The sequence below is a fragment of the Dermochelys coriacea genome, chromosome 18 (assembly GCF_009764565.3).
Source record: "Dermochelys coriacea isolate rDerCor1 chromosome 18, rDerCor1.pri.v4, whole genome shotgun sequence".
NCBI classification, from domain to species: Eukaryota; Metazoa; Chordata; order Testudines; family Dermochelyidae; genus Dermochelys; species Dermochelys coriacea.
Genome location: NC_050085.1, coordinates 14,211,094 through 14,238,828, shown reverse-complemented (window position 1 = coordinate 14,238,828; position 27,735 = coordinate 14,211,094). Strand labels below are relative to the sequence as shown.

Genomic DNA, 27,735 nt, shown 5'->3' with positions numbered 1-27,735 from the left:
TGTGTGACAGTGCAATGCATAAGCACCCACACAAAGCATTTGAACCGAAGAGGCGGGATGCGTTGAGGGGGGTTTCCCTGCCCCAGCACTGCTGGGGATGAGTTATCACTCTGGTTATACAGCTACAGCCAATGGTCATTTTTTGTGCTTCGCCAGATTTCTAAAACCTGTTCCAAAAGCAGGGGAAGGGAGGCAGAGTGTCTCCTTCTCCTCTCCCTAGATCTCCCTGAAACGGCTCTATCCCTCCATGAGCCAGCACCAATGCTGCAACACATATGCAGATCCAAAACAGGGGATGGATTGAAATATTTCCCTGAATCAGACGTCCCACTCCCTGCCTCCACCCATTCCCATCTGTCTTTGCCTCCCCGCCTGTCTCTTTCTTTCTCCCCTCACTCTTTTTGTCTGTCTGTCTGTCTCCTGCCCTTCCTCGCCCCCCCCTTTTCTGTCTATCTCTCCTTTCTCCTCTCCCCCCCTCCCCGCTCTCCTCTAAACTAATTGCACAGCTCGCTGTGTCTGGAGGAGAGCCACAGATCGATCCGTCGCTGTTGAAATGTTAATGCTAATCGTATAACCGCTCCGCCAGCGCCTCGCGCTTCAGTGGCAGGTCCAATTAATCTCAGGTAACGCAGCGCGTGACCTTCGGCTCAGTGCCGGGGCAGCAGCCAAGCGATGCTTATGTAATTACACCATGAAGTGTGTAATCACCTGCCCTAATCCCTGAGGCCTCACAATTAGCTGAGGCCTCGGTCGCTGGGCTGCCAAGTGCTTTGCCACCCCGGACAGCCTGCAGATGAATAACGGACAATTAAAGCGGCATGACGGGGGCTAGGAGGTGTCGGTTCGATCGTAATTAGCCGTAATCACGGGGAGACGAGCCTGGCAGACGTGCTGTTCGTTTTATAAGAAGCAATTTAGGAAATCAAGTAGCTTTTAACTATTGCGCAGCCTCTCTGCCTTTTATAAACACAGAAGAGGGGAGTCTGACTAGGCGCCGGCACCACGCATAAGCCCCAGGTGCAGGCTGCACGAAGAGCTCGCAAGGAAACGTTGGAAACAAAGGGAGCCGTGGGGCGCCTGATTTTAGCTGGCGAGAGACACTATGTGAGAGGGATGAAGAAGGGCTCCGTGGGGATCAGGGCTGTGCACTACAAAATGAAAGGCCCCTCACTTCCGAAGCAGCACAATGTCATGTTACAGGGCCGAGCTTCGATCTCGGAGGCCTTCGCCTGCCTTCAGCTGTTTTCTGTTCGTTCCCATTCTGTATCATGCACTCGCTTCCAGAAGCCATGAAACAGGCCCCACTTACCTTCCTTTACGGGCACGCTGATCGCCTGCGACCGTGGGCTGGCCAGCGTGAGGTAAGAAATAATCTTGCGGAAGGAGGGAGGAGCTGTTCCTGCGGTACCTGAGGGTGCTGCTATCTGAACTTACAGGGCACGCCAGGCCACAGGAGTTGCAGGAAAATGTTAAAGGAGAGGTGGTAGAAGGCTCTGTGGGGTAAGCTTTGGGGGGGTCCTTCCAACTACAGGAAGCAGGTCCTGTCTATGCTACAAACGCAACTGAGTCAGGGAACAAGCCCAAAGATTTTAAAAACAGGGCCAAGCCCTGTCTACGCCACAAAACAGTGCTTTAGTCCTGTCAGGTGAGGTGGCCAGACAACAGCAGCATTTGCAAAGTAAACAGAACTCTGCAGATTTTTTCGAGTCTGTGGCCATAAGTAAGGGCTAGGGCTAGGGCTAGGGCTAGGGAGTGGGCTGAAAGACACACCCACAGAGGGGAAGGAGGAGCAGGGCGAGGTCAGAGAGAAAGAACCGTGACCCAACTGGCGCTCCCATTATTAGTACTGCTGTGCAACCAGCTTTGCTACTCTGAAACCAGAGCTGGGAAGTCAGAGGTTCCAGACTTCCTGGACAGACCTGGCTTGAATCATCACAGCCCTTCTCCTTTGCCACAACTCTACACATCAGCTGTCATCCACTCCTGAGCCAAAGGCGAACTGGAGTCACATATCTACGTGCCCATAGCTCATTTAGTCGGCAAAACTGGGCTAAGGGGCAGGGCAATATGGTGCACGTACCCCCCATCGCCTTCACAATATCGAATGCTGCAAAACAAGCAGCTGCAGCTGGAGTAATCAGGAAGCTAGTGTCCACCCTGGTGCAGTTCCATGCATCACACGCGTGATGCATATGATTGGGGAGCAGAGCCCCCGTAGCGAGATCACCATTTAGTATCTCCTTAACAAACTGGAAATACCGGGAAGGACGTCACACATCTACTGGGAGACGGTGCCCAAGAAACATCCCCGCCAGTGCATTGCTGTACTCATTTCTTAATGGGGCCCTCAGCACAAAGCAAGACAGGAAGCGTGACACCTTATGGCAATGAACTCTGTGCTCTTGAGGAGCACCATTCTGAACAGAGTCTGAATCCTCCCTTACCCTAACCCAATCCTCTCTGTACTCACGAACTGCGGCGTGGCACTGCAACCTCCTATGTACCCTGGGCCCCAGTCATGACCCGAAGGGCCACTTGCAAGAGTGAGAGATGACTAGCTAAGAACGGCAGCGAGCATGCTAATTAACACCAATTGTACTGGCAGATTTGGGGATATGGAGACCTCCTAGAGGGAGACCCACCAGTTATGTCTAAACAGGCCAGACAGTAGTGAATTATACAGAATCAGCGACTTGGGGTGAAAGAGTCCATAGCCAAGTCAATAAGCAAGGCCATCTTGCATACAGAGCTCCCATTGAAACACATACATTGAAAATAAAAACCTTGGGCCAAATCCTGAGATCCCTGTTCAGTTACACCTCAGCCTTTACTCGGGTAATATTCCCACTGGAGTAAGGACTGAGAAACCACTGAGTAACAGCCCTGTCCCCTGAGAACCTGAACCTAGCCCTTGTCAATTACATTTGTTAAGCCCCGTCCTTGTTTTGCAGAGAGCACGTCTGCATGCATTGTTACAGCATCTTTCTCCTCTTTTTTTTTTTTTTTTTTTAAAAAAAACATATATGCCAGCTGGAGGCTTGTGTGTAGGGTATTAGGGGATTTGCACTGCATGCTGCTAAATTTGATATGTCCTTTAACAGGAGACAAATGGTTCACAAGGCTTAAAAAGTATTGACTTTTCTTTAACAATAAGCGCTAATGGCCTTCAAATAATCAATATTTAAAGTCATTATGGGGTTACACATTATACTGTTAAAACCAAGCATTCCATATTAACCCCATCTCGTCCTCCCAAATCCAGAGCTGCAGGCTTACAGGAGCTGAGACTGGTGAACTGAGAGGGTCAGGAAACACAGATTGAAAGCGGCAAGGCATAGAAATAAATTTAGAGAGGGTAGGAGGGAGGGGGGAAAAATGCACGAGAGCGCCACTTTATTCTGCTTTGCTTCTGATAGGAAGAGACACTTTAAACCTGAGGTAATGGGCAATTGGCACACAGCTCTTGGCTGGTTTGCAGCAGGCAGTTTTAAAACCCGTCCACAGACTCCTGCTCCACCATGGAAGGAAACTAAATAAACCAAAAGGGTTTTTTGAAGAACATGTTTGGGGTCTCCAGGTACAAGGAGACATGCACCAGGTAGATGACATGTACCACATGATGGGATGATAGAAATGGCTTTAGACAAGGAGGGGCTGGGAAAAATTCTAACCGGTTTTAAAATCAGTTCAGTCAAACCAGTCCAGGCCGCCTGGATCCTGGTCTGGGCTATGGCCCCAGACAGCTTGAAAACTGGTTTGAATTTGGGGGTAAATCTCAGATGTAGACCAGACCAGAAAGTGATGAATGCTGAGTTCACTGGGGTTGAGTCTTGGGAGGGAATGGAATGGGGTGAGGCATGCAAAGAAGAGAGCTAGAGTGCAAAAAAGCCCGACAGAGGGCCCGGGTACACAGATGAGAAAAAGAAGCCCTTCAAGATCAAGAGAAGGAATGGGGGAATGCAGGAGCTGAGGGGTGCCAGGCCTGGCCCAGAGTTAAAGGCAGCAATAGCAGCAGCATTGGGAAAGAGGCACATCCTGAAATCCTCACTAAGTTTTTAAGGAAAAACTTCCATTGCCTTTGAGGACAGTTTTGCCTGAGGAAGGATTTCAGAGTTTGGCCCCAGCATTTGACAGCTACCTGCTAACCAAAGGCCAGCCGGCCCACCACTGGGATTCAAGGAGCTACCGATGGGTGCGCTGATTTTCAGCCTTCCCCCTTTGAATGGCACATGACACATTTTCCAGCACCTGGGGTTTTTCTCTATTCTTTATCAACTCAGTTTCCCCCCCCACCTTCAACCCCCACTATTTTATGTACTCCCTGGGAAATGATAAATGGAACCCCAGAATGAATTATGCCCCCCAAGTCTCTGATGCCATGCAGTGTTAACAGCCACTGAACAAAGTACAGCTCCACGTACAGCTCCACACAAGCACAAAACACACACACAAATCTGAAGTGTCACATAAACCGCCTGGTTTCATCCATCTGCAGAGATGGTTTATAGATCAGCCAGCTTTTTTTTGATCACCTGTGCAATGCACTTCAGATGCAGGGTATAAACATTTTTCCAGAAGAGAGGGGAATGCTAACCTCCTCGATCACATAGCCGGGCCAAATTCCTGAGACCACCCCTGAAGGGAGGAGGTGGAGGTGGATGGAAAAGAACACCAAGCCCGATGGGGATAGACAGAGCAGCAGATGAAAGCACTAGCCTTTCACCTCTGAAGACTGGTTCAGATTTGAGGTTTGGCGGGCTCTGCTTGGAACCTAATGGGTCATTTATTACACACACATATGCAGAGCCTGGTCTGATGAAGAAGCTTCTGTTCAAACAAGGATGTAGATAGTGACTAGTGGTAGGTGCCACAGGATAAACCAGAGGGCCTAGCACCCTGTGTAGGAAACTGGGAAGCCAAATGTCTGCAACAAAACCAAGCAAGCCCCCAAGAAACTCAGCAGGTACAAAACAGAGCCTAAAACAATCCCTCATCTCTAGAGAGGGTGGTTTCCATCCCATTTCACATGGGGCATAGTATCATAAAGGTGGGGGCAAGGGTGTAGAAGCAGGGTCAAGCTAGAGAGTTTGGAATCTAGAGCCAAACTTTTCCAAGCCCTTTAGTAACATTCAACTAACCAATCTTCACAATTAGAGACCCCACCTTCACAAACACATCTCCCAGATCTGGGCAGCCTTTACTTCTGGGTCTGAATCTAGATTTATAATTAATAGCTATGAATCTCTAGAATGAGCTGAACCAAAGCCCTGAAACCAAACACCCAGGAGCTTGGAAAAGTCTGGATCTAGATTCCAAACTCTCTAGCTTGGACAAAAACCAAGCCCCACCCATTTTCCTGAGCATTCATCGGCTCATAGTAATCATTTCGCAACCCTCTTCACTCCCGACAATTACAAATATATACCTTTCCCAACTGGATGCAAAGGTCTCAATATTGGTCCTCTGCAAAAAACGTGGTGCCACCTTGATAAATAAACCTGGGTTGCTGGTGTGGGTTTTTCCCCCTTGCCATAACTAATAGATGAATTCTTGAGTGGCTAATTATTCTCGCCAGCAAAGCCACTATATTTGTGAACTGACCTGATCCCCACAAAGCTCCCAACAGGAAGCTGAAATGGAATTTTAACACCATGCCAAGCAGTTCACATCCCCTCGCATCATGCATTATTACCTCTGCACCCAGGAAAAGAGACACCATCAATCCACCTGCAGCTTTCTCTGTATGAGCCAGCTCCTTCCACCACCTTTTCCTCCACCACCTCCTCCACTGCCTACCTGAGCCAGCCGCCTTTTAGACTTTCCACACCCTTCCTGCTAAAGGAGCACAAAGGCTACTTTGATTTATCTTATTGACAGAGACCACAGCAGTCAAATAGAAAACCTGAGGCCAAGACCAACAGCGAGGGCGAGAGGAGGAGAGATTAACCCTCCGAGTGCTTTGTCTCTGCAATCTGTGGCCTTGTCTTCTACAGGCATGCCTAATGCCCTCCACAGTGGAATGATAAAGCAACACAAAACACACTCCTTATGAGTGGGCGCAGCTGTGATGCAGGATGGCCCCAAGCAACACTCAAGTGGTTAAAAGAAAAGGACATCAAGTGGTTAAGGATCTCTGGGGACAAATAGATCATGGGAACCAATGTGAAGCAGACCTGACAAGCCCTGACCGCAGGGCATAGCTAAAGCTGCCTGCCTCCCAGCAGGACCCCTGCAATTATCCCTCAGCTCAGCTGACAAAGGATTATCACACCTGAGAACTTTGCCAAAGGAACAGGTAAAACACACATAGACACAGCCTTCTTGCACCCTCTTCACAGGACCAGAAGGCTGCATACAATCAATCTGTCAGGTCAGCTGTGCTTTGCACACAAGAAAAGGGGCACAGAAAACCTGCCCAGGTCCAGCTAGGCCCACGGTGTAAACTTTTCACACAAAACATCCCAAAGCTCCTAGGGTAGCTACCCTACCCAGACACTTGGGGGCAGCCTCTGCAAACAGATCCATCATAAAGGACTGCCCTGATTTACTCACTAGGCAATTCTACTGAAGTAAACGAGGCTTCTGAGTGTATAGGCCAGGGAAGGATATAGCCCCTCAGTTATAACCCACCAATTCAAACAAGTGGTGGTCTCAGTATCTACAGCGCAAACATGCCAATAACTAGTGGCTGCAGTTAGGCCCAGAAATTCTTACTCCATGCAATAAGACTCTCAACTACTTGCACCTTTCACCTGAGGACCTTCAAGACCTTCAGACAGTAACTAAACATACCCTGTTTTACAAGTGAGCATTGGCATCATTTTACAGATGGGGAAACCGAGGCACAAAAAGGGTAAGTGACTTGGCCAAGTTCACAGAAAAGGTTAGTGTCAGAGCCAGGAATAGAACCCGGGAGTCCTCACTCCCAGTCTCCAATATAATCATTAGTCCACACTCCTTTCCATAGCTGGGAGTAGAACCCAGGAAGGAGTCTCGACTCCTGGTCCCCTGATCTAATTACTAGACCTCTCTCCCTCCACGATTGCCAAAAAGCACACAGATGCCCTAACTTGCAATCCGGCTGGATTACACTTTCTCCACACAAGATTTAACACTCTCTGGCTTGGGCTTCATTATCTTCTCTCCAGCTGCCTGGCAGTCCCAGGTAAATCCTGGACTTGATACCCATTAACATGCATTTTTAGGTTGCCCTTCCAACGTGCGCACATACACACCCTTCCATAAGTGCTTCCTCAGCCAGTTTTCCGGCTGGCCTGGCAGCCTTCCAGGCCACACGTAGTCAGAGAAGTTTTCCTACCAACTGGCTGCAATGAAACTCGCCTATTGCTGCATTCCTGACAGGTCTGTCTACAGCACTCATCGACTGTATTGGATTGTACTGAATGGGTTAGCCAAAGTGCAGCCTGTAGGACAAAGGTTTATCAGGACCGCCCAGTCCCTACACGCAGAGAGCCACTGGGCAGAGGATTCCCCCAAGGGATAGGAGCTGAAAGAACCACTTTCCCCACACACGCACTCCTATTATTTGCAATTTCCTTCTCACTCACCCACAACAAGAAATCAAGAAAGACCATTAGCAAAGCCTAGACTGAAGTCCTCCACAGACTTTCCAGGCCCCCGAGAGGGTGTCAGCCCCTGTAGCAGCCAGTCCATCTCCTGCCTCTTCATTTCTCCGCTATCCATGCAAGAAACAAAGACGGCTTTAATTTAATTTTGCTCTGAACTCCTTGATTGTGGAGGGAACATCTTATAACATAGAGTGAGATAAATGATCTGGGTAAACCAAGTTTCCAGCAGCACTGTCTGAGCAAAGAAGCCTCACATCCAAGTCTTGTCCTTCAAAAAAAAATTCCCTCTCGCTCAGCGTCTGTCCCAGGGTGTCAGTTCCCTTTTGTTATTATCTGGGGCAGCTATAAAGTTCTAATTTAAACAGCTTAGCATGTTCTGTGCCAAAAGGACACGTTACATGATACCGTCAACTCCTGGATTCCAAGACAGGATTTAGACAGAATGTTACCAACAGCCTGAGACTCACAAACCAGGATCTGAAATGCACATGTGTACACATGCATATCAGCCCCATTCCCATACACCAAATGAGAGCACATACACACACACACACACACGTAATGAGCTAGCACATCCATGCCTAGAAACGTGCAAACACCAGCATGCAAGCTCATACACCCACACATGCACTGACCCCCTTGTACATGTATGAAACATGCAAGTACAAAGTCACACATGCACATATCCCCCTCTTTCCACACACTTACTTCCCAAAGACGCAACCACACAGAGACCAGACAACACACATCATGCACGCACTCACATGGACTCGCAACCTGGCACATACATGCCTAATCAATCTACAAGTCCCTTTGTTTTCGGTTTTACTGATTTTTGCCAAAAAAAAAAAATTCTGAGTTTTACAAAAGCTATTAAATAATAATAATAATATTATTATTCAATTTTTAACAAACTTCCCTGGAACTTACATGTACAGAATTTCAAGTATATGAATATGCTGATTATGTTAAAAAAAATCCAAGACATCACACTAGGTAGATGTGTTTATGTTCATAATAAATTAGTCTAAGTATAAACATGAGACTGTCTGTTAAAGTATGGCAACGTAGTGGAAGTTACACACACCCATGCATGTGAGGATGTGTACGTCAGTATCTGAGTCCTAAAAAGAGAAATGCCAGAATTCCCCAGACCTGGCTCCCTCCTTAGGGATGGCGGCTTAGTAACCTAGATGGCCCAGGTAACCCAGTTGCCATCTCTCCTTCTGGAGCAGGCCTGGAAGTGGAAGAGGTGGAGGATGCAGCGTGAGGCGTCACCCACTTTCGCTATTTGTTCCTTTTTTTCTGTCCTCCCATCCCCCAATGTTCACCCAGAAAAGTTCACTTTCTGCAACAACTTCCACCCCCTTTTACTTTTACTTTTTTTTTTTTTTTTTTTTTTTTGCAATGAACAGCCATAAATTCCCAGGAAACAAAATTAAAACTGAAAACCAAGGGCCACGTCAAGCCAATCCCCAGATGGGCCGTGGGGCCCAGACACCTTCCAGTACCCGCCACCTGTCCCCCAAGCCAACCCCCCCATGGCCAGACGGGCCGCGGGGCCAGCCACCAGTCAGCCACCCCTTCCAGCGCCCACCCCAGCTCCCCAACCCAACCCCCCAGGGCCAGCCGGGCCGCGGGGCCAACCACCCCAGCCTCCCATGGCCAGATAGGCCGTGGGGCCAACCACCGGTCAGCCACCCCTTCCAGTCCCCACGCCAACCCCCCCGGGCCAGACGGGCCACGGGGCCAACCACCCCAGCCCCCCATGGCCAGATAGGCCGTGGGGCCGGCCACCCCTTCCAGTCCCCATGCCAACCCCCCCGGGCCAGACGGGCCGCGGGGCCAACCACCCCAGCCCCCCATGGCCAGATAGGCCGTGGGGCCAACCACCGGTCAGCCACCCCTTCCAGTCCCCACGCCAACCCCCCCGGGCCAGACGGGCCGCGGGGCCAACCACCCCAGCCCCCCATGGCCAGATAGGCCGTGGGGCCAACCACCGGTCAGCCACCCCTTCCAGTCCCCACGCCAACCCCCCCGGGCCAGACGGGCCACGGGGCCAACCACCCCAGCCCCCCATGGCCAGATAGGCCGTGGGGCCAACCACCGGTCAGCCACCCCTTCCAGTCCCCACGCCAACCCCCCCGGGCCAGACGGGCCACGGGGCCAACCACCCCAGCCCCCCATGGCCAGATAGGCCGCGGGGCCGGCCACCCCTTCCAGCGCCCACCCCAGCTCCCCAAGCCAACCCCCCTCCCCCCCCCCCAGGGCCAGCCAGCCACCTGCCCCCCTCCCCAGCCCACGCCTCCAGGTGGCTCGGCAAGCCCCGCCCCGGGGGTGGAGCAAAGCGAAGGGGGCGGGGCTGTGCCGTAGGCCCCGCCCCCCGGCCGCGCCGCCGGTACCTCTCGGGGAAGTGCGTGTCGCGGTGCTGGGGCAGCCCCTGTTTCCGGCGCTGGCTGGACGAGTTGCTGGCCGAGGGGAGATGCGCCTCCATGGCCCCGGGGTTCCGCGCCGCCGCCTCTTGCCGCGCTCGGAGCAGATCTGCGGAGGGGGGGGGGGAGGACAAGCCCGCATGAGCCCGGCGGCCGCTCAGCCCCCCAACCCGCCCCACCGCCCCCGCCCGCCCCCCTCCAGCGCCGGCCCCGGCGGGCCGCCTCCCCGGCCCCCTCTCAGGCGGGGCGGGCAGGTGCGGCGGGAGCTCGGGGAGGAAGCCCGGGCCCGGCGGGGGGGGGGGGGGAGGAGCCGCCTCGGTGTCTTTGCAGCGCGCTTGTGCCCGGGATTCCTCACCCGGAGCGAGCGGGCGCCACCGCCCGCGGGAGGAAATGGTGTCACGGGCGGGGGGGGGGTGAGGGACGGAGCCTTCCTGCCCTGCCCGGGGGGGGGGACGTCTGAGCCCTCGCTCGCTTCCCCGGGTGGCGGCGACCGCCCAGCGCCGCCCCTCCGCGGCTGGCTGCAGGGCCCCCGGGGCCGCTTCCCCAACCCCCCCCCCCGCCCCTCTCAGCTTCCCCAGCGCGGCCCCGCAGGGGAGGCAGCGGGGGCTGGTCCCTTCAACTCCAGGCTGAGGGGGGCAGGAACCGAGCTGGTGCTGGTGGCCGTGAACCCTCTGCCGAGGGGGCTGGAGCCGCTGGACACCCAAGTGCCACCCCCCCACTCGGGGCCCGCTGCAAATACAGGCAGGGCCCCGCCTTTATGAGCATCTGCCAGGGGCGAGGGGGGTAAGGCCCGGAGTTCAGAGCCGTAGCCCAGCTCCCCTGCTGGATTCGACCCCACATGGCTACATGTGCTGCCCCCAGGGGCCTGCCATGGCTGTTTAAAGCAGCACCGGCCAGCAGAGACCCACCTGGGGGCAGGCTGTCAAGAACTGGCTCCCATTCCCCAACTCTAAAGTGCCTGGCCCCAGGTCCCCTGCTGAGCTCAGACCCACGCCGCAGCCCAGTGCGCGCAGACGGTTGTAGCCCCATGAGAATTAGCCCAAAGGCTCCAGGCCCACGGCTTGGGGGAAGGGAACCGGTTGCAAGAGTCACTGAACTGGGGGAGGGAAATCTTCCTCTGGCAAAGGTGAGGGACACAGCATGACACTGGCCCCTTTGGCAAAGGCCCAAACTGGTGGACTAATCAGAACTACAGTTGAGCCCACTCCCCCCCACAAGAACAGCAATATTGGGTCAGACTAATTGTCCGTCTAGCCCAGTATCCCATCTTCCAGGAGTGGCCAGTGCCAGATGCTTTGGAGGGAATGAACACATGGCAATCTGAGTGATCCAGCCTCTGTCCTCCAGTCCTGGCAGTCAAAGGTTTAGGGACACCCAGAGCAGGAGGCTGCAAACTTGAATCCCTGAGCATCTTGGCTAATAGCCATTGATGGTCACACACAGCTCCCCCTCCCACATAAAAGGCATGGCGCACACACAGAAGAGGACATAGGACATGCCAGGGTTGCAAAAGTTTTGCCTCCAGAGGCTCCACCCCACCCATAGCCTCCTGCCCAGAAGATCATGTTCGCCCCTGACCCCCCACAGCATCTCAGTGAACAACAGAACCATGGAGTTAACAGTAAGTCATGGGTCTGCTTTCCGCCCCGCCGCTGCAGCAGCGCTGACTGGCTGGAATTCATATCCCAGCCCATGCTGCCTGCATATCCCTGCTGTCCTGTTAAGTCTCGCACAACACTTACTCTCCCCCTCACCTACCTGGAGCCTCAACAGTGCCCAGAGCTTGGGGGGGGGGGGTGGGAGGGGAGGTTTGAAGGGAGGCGGCGGTTTGGCACTTGCAAACAGACTATGAGAAACATCTGCCTTGGTTGGGCTAGTGCGTGGGCCGCGCTCCCCGCTGGGAGGGCTTCTGCAGCTCAGCCTTGGGGCACACGCGGGGAATTCCATGGAAAGGTTTCAAGGGAGGTGGGGAATGAGTCAGGCAGTAAATCAGTCAATTGCTACAGCAGGGAGGGTAGAGCTAGCCGCCCCAGCAGCCTTTCTGGACAGCACAGGATTGTGCACTAGGGGCTACTTAGTGGGAAGGGGGTTATGCTAAGCCCCATCTAAGCTCCTTGGGGGGAAGCAGTCATATCCCTCCTGCTTCACTCACCGTTTGCAGCTGGAGATTCTCACTCATTTTTAAGGGGGGGGGCGCCTCACGTAGGGCAGAACAGGGGTCACTGCAACTCCCCCCTCCCCACTGAGCTCCTGCTCTCAAGCTGAGCTCACTGAGCCTGAATCTTTCAACCCTAACTCGGAGAGCAGTCTCCCGCTTTAGGCCAAGTCGCTGAAGGCTTGTCCACACAGGAAACGAAACCAGAATAGCTAAGGGGACTGCAGTTCACATCTCAAGTTACTTCAGTGCAAGGCAGCATGTGCGCACTGTTATTTCAGAATCTGAATGCCCTATTGCACAGAAACATAGCAAATGCTAGATGGGATCAGAGCCATAGTCCTAGGGCACAGTGATTCTGTAATAAGCATCTACATACAGACTTGCATCGAAATAACTAGCCGTGTGACTTACAACCGCTTTGATTCCATTGACCATATAGACAAGCCCTGAGCTGCTCTGACTCAGTTTTCCCCACCTGTAAAATGGAGATATTAATTCCTCCCCGGCAAGATCATTAAAGCACAGTAATTAGCTGATGTTTGTACAGCATTCCAAGCTGGGCATTGCTATGCAAGTGCCACACTTTACTAATTATTCTATTTGATACATTTATCCACCAGAGGGACCAGAGCAGCCCAGGACCACCAATGAAAACGCTAAGTGGATTAGTTACAGATGAGACAGCAACCTGCATTGTAAGAGACTCTTTCTGGAGTGCTACCCCACCACAGAGTTAACCATCAGGAGATTCCCCGCCTCCAAGCTGGGCTCCTTCCCCCATGCTGGGCTTGCCTCTCCTCATCTACTGCCTCCACACAATTCCGGGGCACCCTACCTCTGCACGCTTGCACCAGCCCAGCAATGAAACCTCTGCTACTGTCTGCATGACACACTGGAAAACACACAGACAGGAAACCCCCTCCTCACACCCACTATCTACTGCTCTGTGTCAGAGGAAGCCAAGACAGAACCGAATTGAATGTACTTGAATAAAGGAATAGGGTGTTTGTTGGAGTACGTATTATAATCATCATCCTTTGTACTTCTGCAGCACCTTCCATGAAGCGCTCAAAGTGCTTTGCCTGCATTAACCCCTTAGCCATCACCAGCCTAATTATCATAATTATTAATACTGTGCTTGTACTGCTGTGTGACAAGTCAATTCGCCTCTCCATGACTCAGTTTCCCCATTTGTAAAAACAGGGATAATTCTTTCCTGCCTTTGCAAAGTGCTTTGAGATCCAGGGCTGAAGAGCACTACAGAGGTGCTTAAGATTATGCTATCCCCATTTTACTGATGGGGAAACTGAGGCACAGGCTCGCCCACGGTCACCAGGCATGTGTGTGCCAGAGTTGGGAATAGACCCTCACGGGTCTTTATTCTCAGCCCTGTGCATTAGCCAGAAGACTAGATAGTATATAGTCATATAGGTGATTAAGATTTTTTTACAAATTCAAATATGAAAACATACTTTCTACACATGCCTGTGTGTGCACACACTGCACATGTGTGGCTACACATACACACCCCTCCCACACAGGCTGAGCATCTTTCCAGAAACACAACAGCTATTTAAATATCTGACACCCATGCAAGGAGGCTGGAAAATGGATGCAGCAAGGACATGTCCTTCAGCTTTCAAAAAGCTGCAGCCAGGCCAAGTGCCCTCCAGTCAAAGGTTCCCCAGCTCCAATCTCTGAACACTGTCCAGCCTCCTAGGTCCGCTTTCCCCTGTCGCTTCTTCTCCCTCTTCCCTTCTCCCACTCAAGATCATCTCGCAGAGTTGCCTCCACAGGGTTTGATTCAGCATGAGCCATTGACAAAGATCTAGCAACAGATTGTACAGTGCCTACGACAGTGGGGTCCTGGTCAGTGACTGGGGGTAGCAACACCAGCAGTGCCGACAGTGAGTAGATCTGAAATGAAGAGGGAGGTCCTGGAGCATCAAATCCAGGATAAAACCCGGGTGTGTATAATCACACTACACTGCACCAGAGTTCCCCCTCATGCCTGCTTCAGGGCTGGGGAAGAGCCTGACAGGCCACTCTCCCCACTGCCCCAGCAGCAAACAGCCAGCCTCCTTCTGCATTTCCAGAGGTTGAGGTGGGGAACACATGGAAATGCAGCATCATGGCTCAGGGGGTGGGTAAGGGGAGAGAAAGCCTTTCACCTCTAAATCACCATTTTATGCATAAGCAGCCTGCATGACACAAGTACTCTGGGTCTTGGTCCAGTTCCAACATCACAATGAAAATTTACCACCACCCCGCCCAGTACTCTTAACAAAAACGAATGATGAGGAACCCAGGAATTTGCTGGACGGTCAGCCAAGCAATGGTTCATCTCGCTTAGTATCCTGCTTCCAACCAGTGGCCACTATCAGCCACATCGGAAGAAGGTGCAAGAACCTCCCCTGGTGGGCAGTTATGGAACAATCTGCCCCAAGGGAAGTTTCTTGCTAACTCTGAGCAGTGTTTGGTTTACGGCTTGGAGCATGATGAGTTATATCCCTTCTATTTTCTTTTCTATCCTACGACATGTCACCAGGCATGTTCCCTTTACCCACACAAGTGTCCAATACACGTCAACTGACTATGTTGACTGAACTCCCTTAGTGGGGGGCTGGGGTCCTCCCCGTCAGGGCTGAGACCCATTGGTGGAAGAGCAGGTTGGGGTGGAAAAGCTTGCACAGCCACCAGCTGAGCTGTGGATAAACAGGACTTCGGTCCCTAGGGCACCTCTTGCCGCATTCATGTACATGCAAACTCATTAAAAAAAGGAGAGGGAACAAACATTAAAATGATCTATATTTTTAAACTGTAAAGGCACGTACGGGAGAGTGAAACAACCAGCCCCATCAGATCACATAAAAAGCCTGCAGAATTCGCCGAGCCAGGGACCATGCGCCTCCAATGTTTATAAATTAATTATCTGAAAAACCCAGGTCACTCCTTATTGCCATAGTGCCTGTAATTTAGAAGTCTGGCATGCAGCCAATTCCAGAAGCTGCATTGATCCGGAATGACCGCAACAACTCCCCCGTATACCTTCTCGTCTCCTCCTCCCCTCCCGTTGCTCGCTCCCTCCCTCCCTCACCCTACCACCTACCCCCTCCTCCTGCACCCCAGAGGATCTGCTATTTACAATCCTGCACTCTGACAGTTGGGAAATCAGGGTGATTGACACTGCAACGCTAGTGGATAAAGGTTCCAGGCACGGAGACGGCCTGAATTCAGAACATGGGATGCGTGTCACTGGGAGGAAGGGAGCAGCCTACGCAGTGTGGGAGGGGGAATGGGAAAGAAAAGCAATTAAATTATTAACATTTTCTAAATAATTAACGTTATTGGTGCCTCCGTCTGAGCCTGCAGATAAACTGCGCTTTGTCCTGGCACTAATAATTTATAGCCCAACCTGTGGTGTGGAGCGAATCCAAAACACACTGAAGTTTTGTCTTGTCAACGTTACACAAGAAAGCCTGTCTGTGCAGCGTCCCCCTCTCCTCCTACCCAGCCCGAAACCTCAGAATCAGACCCCCCACACTCCCAGAAATGCTAAGGAGACAGTTTAATCATAATTTTTAAAAATGTCAGGCTTTTTACTGCAACGAGCTGCTCTGGAGATAGAAGTGCTGTGGCATCTGCTACTCTGGTGCATGTGCCGTGCCTGGGGCGGGGGGGTGTTTGCTGTGTCTGGTGCCCAATTTGTGCCCAAGTGAGTTGGGCCTATGTGTGGGCCTCTTGTGAGTCTGTGTAATGAGCCTGCATACATGCACGTAGATGTGTGTTGCATATGAGTTTATGTATTGTGCCAGCACACATGCATATGTTGTGTATGGGTTTGTGAGTTGCGCCTGTGTGTGTGTGCTGTGTACCCATGTTGTGCCTGTGCATGTGTTACGTCTGCTGTGTGTACTGTACCTATGTGCAGATACATGTTGTGTGTCCAACATGTGCATGCGGCACCTTTGTGTAAGCATATGTTGTGCCTCTGTATTGTTCTTATGTATACTGTACTTGTGCATGTCATGCCTATGTGCATTTGTGTATTGTGCCAGGGCACACTTACTGAACATGTTGCTTCTGTCTACCAACTCGTGTTGTGCTTGTGTGTCCTGTGCCTATGCACGGGCTGTACATGCACTAGGCTTGGGCGCATTGTGCCTCTGTGGAGAAGTGCTGCACGTCTCTCCACAGCGCCTATGTGCGTGTTGTGGGCGTGCTGCGTCACATGCGTTGCGTGTCTGGGAAGGTGCATGGTGTGCCTGTCATGCTGAACAAACCCTAACTCTACATTAAACAGGATCCCCTTCCTGCCACCCCGAGAAGCAAATCAAATCAAATGGAGAGTGGAAGGGGAAGGCAGCCTCTTTATTAACCTAACAAGCAGCCCTGGGGATTTACTCCAGATTGGAGATTCTCCTTCAAGTCTTCATCAGATACGTTGCTGATGCTGCTCTGCCTCTTCCCCCCCCTCCCCAACCCCCTCTCGCTTGCTTTCTCTCTCTGGTTAATCCATGCCAGATACAGTTTGGCAGCCAAAGGCTTTGCGTAGAGAGAGGTGCAGAGAAGAGAGCTGGACGTGGACTAAGGGATCTTGTGCCGTGTAATTTCTATCTCCCAGTGACACCTTCTCCTTCTGTGCTCAGATAGTCGTCAAATCTCTCTCGCCAACAATCCCTCCTGCTCCAAGGCAGCTCATTAATCCACCCCCCGCTCTCTTAGAGAGTCGCCCTGGGACATCCTCTCACTCACCTACTCTTGCATCAGAAAAGGCAGAGGGCACATGCACAATTAACGGCTTTGTTTTGGCAACAGCCAGTCCAGTGCCAGCATGTCACACATGCACAAGAGAAGGGAAGGTATACATACAGACTGACACCTGTTTAACGCGTGTGGGCTCTCTCACCATGACCCAATTTCCCACTGGCTGCTTTGTGAACAGACTAGCGCCCCTACAGGTGATGTTCATGATACCTCAAACACCGTGCGACTCGCTCTGAGTTGGGCTCCACAATATGAGGGACAAATACTTTTATTTTTATTATTTAATTAAAGCACAAACCATAGGACTAGAGAACAAACTCCCCCAAAGAAGCAGCAATATCTGCAGGATAATGGAGCACAAGCAGCAAGACACGAACACCTGTTCAGAACTGGGAGTTGTTTTTAAGGCCTGGGTTGTTTCTTATTTTGCACTGATGTGGCTGCACTAGTGCAAATCCTTTGTGTAGACAAGTTGCACCAGTGTAAAAAAGGACCGGCACCCATGCAGCTTATCCGACTTTCAGTCTATGCCAGCACAAAACACTTCCTACACTGGTGCAGCACCATCCTCCCTGGGTTTGCTCCATCCATGCAAAAACACCCCACTGTAGCCAAAGCCCAGGCTACTCCGAATTAAACAAGAGTGGGGAGGAAGAATCTTGGCTTCCCCATAACACCCAACCCAGGGTTAGACAGCCCAACTGTCCTGCCTTGTTGCTGGTGTTTTGTGGCTGCAAGGAAAGCAGTGCCTGGAAGCTGCCTACAGTATCCTTGTGGCGAAGCTCTGATGAGACCCTCACAACATGAGTATGCTGGGCCCAGAAGAGGTTTCTCCCTTTCAGCTCCCAGGTTTACCAAGCCTCTGCCCACACAGACCTAGTTTCAGCTGGTGAGGGACAAATTCATCTCCAGAGCAATGAAGTTACATACCAGGGATGAATCTGTCTGTCTATCCCCAGACAAACATTTCCCACTGGCTTATGCATTCTCCTGCTGAACAGTTTTCATTGCTTTTCTCATTCCTAAAAACACCGTGAATTAATCCTCATAAGATGGCAGGTCATAAACACCAGCTACAGCCAGACACACTGCAGGTAGGTGCTGTGTGAATTTCCCATGCACAGCACTGCCAATGCCCTTCAGCTACATCCTGCAACACTTCATGCTACTCCAGTGCTGGATCCTCTCACAGAACTGCCACTGCACGTCAGTGAACACGCCCCCTCGTTCGTCCCAGCCCTAAGCCTCTGCTCAGCCAAACCTGCCAACCATTCTGGATGATGCCAAAGGCCGGGGTGGGCTTGTGAAGAGACGAGACTAGGCAGAGACGCACTACATTCACTCCACTTGTGACCAAGTCAGACTTGCACCAAGGATTCTGAATATTTGGGCTGACAGTCTCCAAGACAAAGAGAAAGGGGAGAGGACCCTGCGCTAGTGATATGCCTACAGACCTGCTGCAATCACAAGCTAATTGTCTAAGCTTCTCAGAAGCAAAGCTCACAGCAGATCCACTCCATTCTCACCACTAGGTTTTGTTACAGCCCATGACAGTTGCTAGATAAAGTATCAGAGATCACAGGGAACTTAATTAAACAAATTACAGATCCAGCCCATGCCTCCCCCGGAAAGCCCGTACCACCGTGGCTGGGGACTGCCATGCTGTTGGCCAACTGGTAGAGGCGCTGCTGCTGCTGCTCCTCAAAGGTGCTGTGTTCGTTCAGAGCCGACATCATCCGTCTGTAGTGTTCCTCTGGGGTCATCTGAGTCACCGAGTCTTCGAGCACGGGCGTGTGGGAATTTTCTGAAGAGTAGAAGGTTTTAAAAAAGAGAGAGAGAAATGGAAGACATCACATCAGTGCAGGAAGACCAGAGGACTAGACAGAGAATGAAAGTCAAGTGATATCCTCCCTCAATACCACAAAACACATGCATATGAACCTGACACACAAAACCTCAAACTTAACCCCGCCCCCCCAACGCAAATGCATATGCACCCAACTCCCCCAAACACATGCACAACTCCCCCAACGCACAAAATCTACAGACCCAACACCCCCAACCACGTATATATGCTCCCAACACCCCTTCCAAACACACACACATACTCAACACAAAAAACTTCACACTGAGCACATGCACGCACACACACACACAGACGCACACAATCTTACACACTTGTTGGAAACCAAGAGCGTTACATTACAATAAAACAAAATTATAGGCAAACTCACTTTACCTAAGGAGGTAAAGGAGGACCATTGCTGCCACAAACACGATGAAAGACGTACTGGATTCTCCTCCACTCCCCTGGGGGATGCTAGTTCTCTTTTCAACTAATGCCTAAATAGACACCCACCCCTTTTTTTCAAGCCTGCCATTTGGAACACGCTTGGAGGAGGTGGCTACAGAGAGGGGCAACGTGATCCCTCACTATGGAGATGCTCATTGCTCAACTGCTTCCTGTAGACGAGTTTGAGAACCGCAGTACAGGTAGCACGCCCCCAGTTTTGCTAGGAGCAGCGCTGACAACCCATCCGCTCAGCTATCAAAAGGGAAGTTACAGAAACAGGCTCTCTAGGTACTTGTACGGCCGAGCGCCCAGTCATTACAGTTTTTATCTTCACAATGCTCCTGTGAGGCAGGCATGGGGACCAGAGGCACAGGGCAGAGTGAGGGATTTGCCAATGGTCTGTCACACAGAGAATCTCTGTGTGTGCTGGGAACTGAACCCAAATCTACTGAGCCTGAGCCCAGCGCCCTGCCCACAATTCTACCCTTGAGAGAAAGCGAATGGTCATGTAGTTCAGGTGTCACACGGGGACTCAGAATCTGAGTTCCTTTGCCACAGTCTCCCTATATGACCTCAGCCAAGTCACTTAATTTGACTCTATGCCTCAGTTTTCTCATTTGTAAAATGGAGGTGATAATCTTGCCGGCCTCTCAGGAGCACTGTGAAGGTAAATTAATTAATGTCTGGAAGGTTACTGCAATGAAACAACAGTTATAAAAGAGATGCAGTTATCAGACCCTCCCCCCCCCCCCGTTCCCTGCCCCACCTGGTTCGGCTATTCGCAAGAGAGGAGCAGCGATTGTCACTTATTCTGAATGCTGCAACCTTGACCTATACCTCATGACGATGGGTGCTATGAAGAGGCAGAGGACAACTCCACTGATTCTCTCGTTAGCTTAAGTAGCTGAACAAGAATCAGTTGATATCCAAGTTACAAGCACATGATTCTTACCTAAACCCTGAAATCAGCTGGACGCCTAGCCCCCAGCAGGGCCACAAGGGGAAAAAAGCCCATACAAACTACCCACCCAGCCCTGAAATAACTTCTGGGGTCAACCCTCCTCCCATTACTCACAGGTGCAGTACCAATGTCTCCAAGTAAGGTGGGCAAGTTCTGCTTCCCCCCACTGAATCCACTGGGATTGCATGGATCATGAAGGCAAAATTAGGTTCAGTGACTAACAGATTTACTGCATACATCCCTGCCTCCACATTCACCAAGTCTTGCTCTCTTGTGTGGGGCTGAATCCCTTTCAGAAAGGCCCCACCTGGTCCCCGTGGAATCGGGACCCCACTATAGCAACCGGGGAGATAAAATCCAGAGCAGCTTTTGTTTACTGTAAGCAGAACTCAGAGTAATTACCACACTCACGCCTTGGCAGGGGCTGCTCTAACACTATTTTATCTTGGATCATCCCCACAGGCAAAAACCTTTTCATTACTCACAGAGACACTCCCAATAAGAGCTTTAACGGGCAGAGGGAACGGGAGGAGGGAGGGCTCCTGCCCATTGTGTCGCGTCACTAGAATGCCAGCGTGTTGACTGAATTAGAGAGCAATCTATTAATGGAACCATTGTGTGCAAGCTCCGAGTTCCCTCTCCTTCGCTCCCCGTCTCCAAGTCTGAGCCTGTCGGGCCTTTCCGACAGTGCCACCATGTTGGCCCCAAATTCAAGATGGCAGCAATGGGACAAATTCCAGTCACTTGACACTAGTGTCACCTGGGGATGCTGGTGCTTTGACTCGCACTCTGTCATGTGACTATAGCTATGTATACACCTCTCGGAGAACCAAGAGGTCCCCTGGTCTGGATATCCCCTGAAAGGATGATCACTGAGGGGAGTAAGTGGCATTGGAAAGGCAGCATGGTACAATGGATAGGACACCGGACTAGGCCTGAGGAAACCTGGGTCTAATCCCAGATCTGCCATATCCCTGCTGTGGAAGTTCAGGCATGTTGCTTCACCTCTCCTCCCCTGTCTACTTTTCGCCTGTCCTGTCTATTCAGAGTATAAGATCTTTGGGGCAGGGATGCTCTGCCCCATGTGTTTATCCAGCTCCTAGCACAGTGGGGCCCTGATCTCAGCTGGGGATTCTACTGCCATAATCACTTTAAAAAAAATGTGCCACCTCCTCCAAAACCCCAAGAAGAGAATGAAGCCAAAAAGCTTATAATATCCTGGGTTTCCAACCTCCAGACACCACCCTAATTCCCTTTCCCTTGTGAGTATAAAGCCCGGAGAACGAGCACGTGATTTTTGTCCTATTTTGGTGGGGTCAATGACAGAGCTCCATTCAATTTCTCACCCAGCACAGCAATCTGCAACCAGGGCTACAAACTGCAACCACTAAACTACACCCTAGTGACACGTTTCTGTATCTCGAGGACCAAGAACTTCCTGTGAAATTCACAGGTTCAAAGCCTGAATCGAGCTGCACAGTTCTAGGAGTTGGACCCCACCCCTTCAATTGGGTGCATCTGCCTCACAACCTATTGACTCAAAAGTGGAGTGGTGGATAATCAGAGGCAACCATGCAGCAGGTGGCCGGTGCTTTCAGGAAGGAGCAAAGGGATTGGAATTCCCCTCCAAATCACCTCCCCCGACTCTCCTAGCTGACAAGACCGCCCACAGCCTCCTGCCTTCCTGGCACCCCTCCTCCCCAGCAAGCTCAGAGAGGCATCAACTGTCTCAACTCCCATCTGATGCTCTTAACTGGAGCTCTGAGGAGAAAAGCCACAAGACCCAGACCCCGATTTAGGAAAATCACTGAGGTTTCTTCACAGCCGTGTCATTAGGGAAAAAAAAAAGGGGGGGGGGAGATAATGACACTTAATTACCATAAACTCTATCCGATCAGCCCCAGAGCAGATTTCAGGTGCAAGGCGGGGGTAGGGGGGAAGCGGGGAGGGGGAAAGATGGATTTCCACACTTCTAGTTGGAGATTTCATATGACTCAGCCAGTGATAATTCCAGCTCCGTGGCAGCTTTGCTGTCTGCTTTTGTCATTACCAGGGGGTAATGCGGGAGACTGATCTTGTCAAATCTCCTCCAGCCGCCAGGTGTGAAAGGGACTCCAGTATTGAAGCTCAGAAGCAAGGGCCTAGACAGACATCTGCTTGTCTCTCTGCTGCTTTCCTGGCCGGCCCCCCAACAAGGGCTCTGTGCGTGCAGCTCTCTCCCCATCACTCTCTCGCTCTGTCAATACAGCGTCACAACCTTTGGTGCCCTCCAGAACGTCAATGACAAGGGAACCAGACCTTCAGAGAGGGCAGGCTCTCCGCAGCTCTGCAATGCGGACTACGATTCCCACTGCCCCCCACTGCTGACAGCCTCCCCCCCAGCAGTGACACACTGGGGGCTTAAAAACTCAAGGTGGGAAAACAGGTCCCTTTGCTTGAGACTCGTCCCCCGAGCAAAACATCATGTAATTCCCCTCCAAGAGGGCTTACCGCAGATAGAAGCTTTCCTTTAACACCCACTAGCTAAGAGGCAGCTTGGAACAGCTACCAGCCCCCAGGAAGCCGGGCTTCCTTCCTGGTTTCTCTAATCAGACAGAGAGGGCAGCATGCAGCACTGCAATTCTCCATCCCTTGCCCTGTGAGCTCAGCTATGGCCAAAGACTCAAAGCCAGAGCTGAGTGTTAGGATCATGGCCACCTGGGTTTTCTTGTCCCAGCCAACAGAGCGCCTGCTCCTGTATCCACGGCAGTCCAGCAGGGAGGTTTGCTACCAATTTCAGTGGGATCAGGAGCGGGGCCAGAATATTGTTCTTCAATAGATGTTTAAGTGGAGAGAGGTCTGGACCAAACACATGGATCTGGAGACCCCCACATTTTGGGAGAGTCTGGATCTGAACTGTCCAGCTCTGGCCCTCGGCCAGGTCCAGGTCTGTTTTTGTAAACTAAAGATCCTAAGTAGTGCTGGTGGTTTGTAGGGCTATTTTTTTTTGTTTTAGGTGATTCACAGAAGGAAAGAAGAGAATGGTAGCCCCACGAGGTCATCCAGCCAAGGCAAGATGTCCGCTCCCTGCTCCCTACCGTGTATTTTCAAGCAGTTAGCCTACGTTTAATTCTCCCCAACTGAGGAGGTTTCCAACAGATTTATTTTTCAGCAGCTCAAATAGGGGAGGGGAAAAAAAAAGATTTTTCTTCTCTCTCTCTGCAATAACGTAGTTTTATTTCCTGTCCCCAGGGACCAGAGAAGCACATCTCCAGACCGCTGTTGTTGTGGGAGTGAACATTTTACTGGGGAATTGTCTCCCAGGGAGAAAGCTTCCTCCATGACCTGCCAGCGCAGCCCTTGCTCTAAGTCTCTGATACGCTCACATTTCCATATTAGACATGAGAACGTTCTGCTCTGTTTGACAGCAGTGCTGGCGTGGTCCCATTTCCACCGAGATAGGGCTCTCTTTTGATCTCTGGTGTGTGCATCGGGGAGGGGGAAGGGAAGGTTACCACTTCGGTGCTGGAAGGGTTTCCAGCCCTACAGGTGGTTTTTCACTCAGTCAGAGAAAAGGAGTGATGTCCTCGGCTGCCTCTGTTCTCCTTGCTTTGTGAGACATAGCCACGGTGCCTCAAGATGGGCCGCGCAGGGTCACTTCTCCTGGTCAAAAGGCCGTTTTGGAGAGAATGCTGCCGTGCCCGGAGTGACAGCTGCATCTAGGGCTGGCATGTGATCTAATGGGATAGGCCCTTCCCATGAGGTTGTAGACAGGGCCGAGGCAGAGTACACAAAGCGGGGGAGCAGCCGCCACAGGCCACTTTACAAGTGCCCGAGCAAAAGACCCCAGAAGATTAGCTGAACCACCAGAAGGCACAGATCTCCTCTAGCTCACCTGGCTCCTAAGGGAGCACTGCCTGAGGCTGGTCGAGCCACTGCAAGGTGCCACGCTGCAAGGGGATTAGAGGAGGGACGGGGCAGGGAAATTCATGCCAGGGTTTTGCCTCCCTCGCTGGTGCCACTGCCCACAACTGCGAACTGGCAGACCCATCTCCCGTCTAGTTTTGCTGCTGAAAGCAGCAAGAATCCCACTGTTGGAAAGGGAGATGGGGGCAATCCAGGAGCTGCCGACTCTGCACAGGGTGTGCCCTTGCATTGCTCTTGCACAAGCCCTGTCTGGGTGCCTTTCCAGCACCGCTTTAGCTAATTAAGTGAGGTATCAGTGGATTTGCAGGTGGGCTCTTTCCACTCATCTCCCACCTGCACGTGCATGGATGTGTCCCAGCCGCACAAACTCTCTCTCCTACCAAACACCTCAAGACAGGTTCTAGCTCACCATGTCTCAATAACCCAACACAGGTAGGTGTCCACTTTCTAATACTCCTGGAAAGTCACGTTTGCCAGGGTTGCTTAGCAGCTTGTCAACCATCCTGGGGGGGAGTCAATCCCATCTGACAGGGGGAAGTGCAGAGGAATCCTGCAACAAGGAGGTATGGATGCAGCCGTCCTGACACAGTTAAAGGGTGGTTCCCTTCTGCAGCACAGACAGCACCCTCGGCACATTTTAATCCCACCGTTGAATTACGGTAAAGTCTTGGCTAAGGCTGAATTTGCAATGCAGACAGGCAGAGCTAAAATGCTGAGCCGGTGTTTCAATATCTATCTTAGGCACTTATATGGCTTCCATCAGCATAGTATCTAAGTACAGCAGGGATTTGAACCCAGGTCTCCCAAGTCCTTAAGTAGTGCCCTAACCACTAGGCAATGATTCCTTTCACTCTTTCCTGTACGCAGGTGGAAGATGAGCTTCCCTACAACTCCGCCATCCACACTGAGAAACTCATTGAATGCTTCCCTCAAGTTGCCTTTCCATGTAAAGAACTGCTGGTGCTACCTTAGGAACGTTATGTGACTGTGAACACGACAGGAAGCTTCCACAAGAAAATGTCTTCATTAACAAGAGGCCCACATTATTCAAAAGAAGCATGAGAATGCCTTCTCTAGTCTCTCCAAGCAACTCACTGCCACAAGATATTCTTCTGTGTCTGTACAGCGCCTAGCACAAGGGGGTCCTGGTCCATGACTAGAGCTCCTAGACAGTACCACAATACAAATATATTATAAATAATACTAATATCCTTGAGGTCAGAGCTCAGCACGATTCAAAGAATGAGATTTTGCAGAGATAATGAGAACATTCACCATTGTAGCAGGTAGGTTACGTTCTAAAAGGACATAAACTGGTATGCTTCAAAGCATAAGCCACTAACACTGAAATTAAACACCCCCGGCTGGCCCAGGTCAGCTGACTCGGGCTCATGGGCCTTGAGCTGCATAACTGTTGGGTAGATGTTCTGGCTTGGGCTGGGACCCCACAAAGGGGGAGGGTCTCAGAGCTCAGGCCCCAACCCAAGCCCAACCATCTACACAGCAATTGTTAACCCACAGCCTGAACCCCATAAGCCCAAGTTAGCTGACCTGGGACAGCTGCAGCTGTGTTGTGGGTCTTTTATTCCAGTGTAAACATACCCTAAGTCAGTGCTTCTCAAGCTAGCTGATGTGAGGGACCGGCAATTTTTTTTTCCAATGTGCGTGTGGACCGGCAGCCAATGGCTCGTGGACCGGCATCAGTCTGCGGACCACCACTTTGAGTAGCACTGCCCTAAGTGACAGGGATTGGGAAGAACCATCCCCTATGGGTAGGACAGTTCCATGCCTGGTTATAATGGGGATTGTAAACCTTTCTGTGAAACAGCTGGTGCTAGCCGTTGCTGAACACAAGATACCAGACTAGATGGACCATTGGTCTGATCCATTCTGGTAACTTGGATGTTCCAGGTTCCCCTAGTCTATAGTTCCTCTAATCTACACACAACACAAAACAACATCATTTACACTGATCAGGGGAACCTAAGTATTCAATGACAACTAGTGCAGAGCTGATCCCCATGTGTCAAAGGCCTTGTCCAGTACTGGGGGAGAAGAGCTGCCACTAAATGATCTCAAGACGTGTGTGCCGGAAGAGGGAGACTTTGGAGGTTTAAAATAGCTTAGAAAGGCTGTGTCAGTCTCAGGTTAGCCTAGCTTAAAAGCCAGGGAAGGCTTTCAGGGAAAGGAAAGAGTGGGGGGGGGCAGAAAATGAAAGTGGACTGGAGCTGTCACCTTTTAGGACTTCTGGAGAAACCCTGACTGAATGAGTCAGAGGGAAACCCCTATTCAATGATTCTGGTTGAGAAAGCAGGATTTAGAAAGAAGCAAAGGTGGATAAGTGGACCAGGGGGTGGATATGCAAAAGTAAGGGTTGGCTCTGACCTGCCTCTCATTTCACTCAAATCTCCAAAGTGTGTGTGGGGTGGTAGGGGGAGGGAGAGGCAGCTTTGGCCCATCTCTGCTAGGATGGATCATTTATGGCGCGATACTGCAACCAACGAAGTCAAGTAGTGCTGTCAATGACTCCATTTTTGTAGAATGGGACCCTTTTTGGGGGGGGTAGGGATAAGTGTCATAAATCCAAAAACTATAGTCTGGTCTTGAACAGCCTGATTAAAGTTTAGCTGCTTCTCAGCAAAACAGATTAAACTGCTACCACTGTGATTCATTTTCAGAGCATGCAATGGATAAGAAAGGGTAGAGAAGACAGAGTCAGCAGAAGCCTGAAGGTGGGTAGTGTGCGCTAACTCCTTTAAGGAAGCGGTGGCAAAACTGTGGCGTGGTATTGCATAGCCTGACACTGAAAATCAAAAGCTCCTGTGTAGTAAATGCATTTCAGCACCCACAAAGGATTCCTCCAGGAATATAGAAGCACTTCTGATGTTAACTCAGGGAGGGGAGGGCAACAGGAGGACAGGACGTGGGCAGATGAACAAATGAAAGGAAATAATTTCGGCCTAGTGGATAGTACTGGCTGGGGTACCCATTACACCAGGTATTGTTAGCACCTGACAGGAATTCCTGCTAGACTATTCATGCATTCCTAACTGGAACAATTTGGAAATAAGAGGCAGGAAGAGGGTACATAAAAAAAAATGATTAAGGATGAGAGTATGTTTCTAGGTAATGTTAGCAGCTACTGTACCAGGCACTATTCGCACCAATTAGCAGCCAACAAGGATTGCTTTTGGAATACTAATGCCCCTCTAATCATAATGTTGGGGTAGGAGGCAGGGAGGGGATTACATAAAAAAATCTTATTTAGAACGAGAGTGTCATCCTAGGTGCTGTACCAGGCACTGCTAGAAGGCGCAATACAAGGTATTATTTTAGGAAGCAGTGAACGTTCCACAGTAAAACGCTGCATGCTGAAGTCCCCTTTGAGACCATCTGGTTTGGTTAACATAGGGGTGTATTCATTCCCCCTCCCTCCTTTTTAAGAATCTCAGCTGCTGGACTCCAACCTCATGAAACAAGACCTGGCCAGCCTGATGCTTTTTCTTTTTTTTTTTTTTAAATGGCTAGAAGAGCGCAGGTTAAGCAATAATGATTGAGGTGGGCATTACTGACATCTAATTAGTCTGACCTTAACAACAAAGCCTCTAAGTGAACAGCCTGCAAAACCT

General features: G+C 51.1%; 1 protein-coding gene across 13 annotated transcripts in view; it reads right to left on the bottom strand.

Moving 5' to 3' along the window:
- Nucleotides 1–27,735, bottom strand: part of SAMD11 (sterile alpha motif domain containing 11) — a 182,770-nt gene that overhangs the window by 22,224 nt on the left and 132,811 nt on the right. For all 13 annotated transcript variants that reach the window (XM_038376597.2, XM_043499755.1, XM_043499750.1 and 10 more), the window contains 2 exons: nt 18,586–18,750; nt 9,992–10,130 (listed from right to left, as the gene is read on the bottom strand). In XM_038376597.2, the coding sequence (XP_038232525.2) occupies nt 9,992–10,130; nt 18,586–18,750 (304 nt within the window). The remainder of the gene's footprint in view (nt 1–9,991; nt 10,131–18,585; nt 18,751–27,735) is intronic.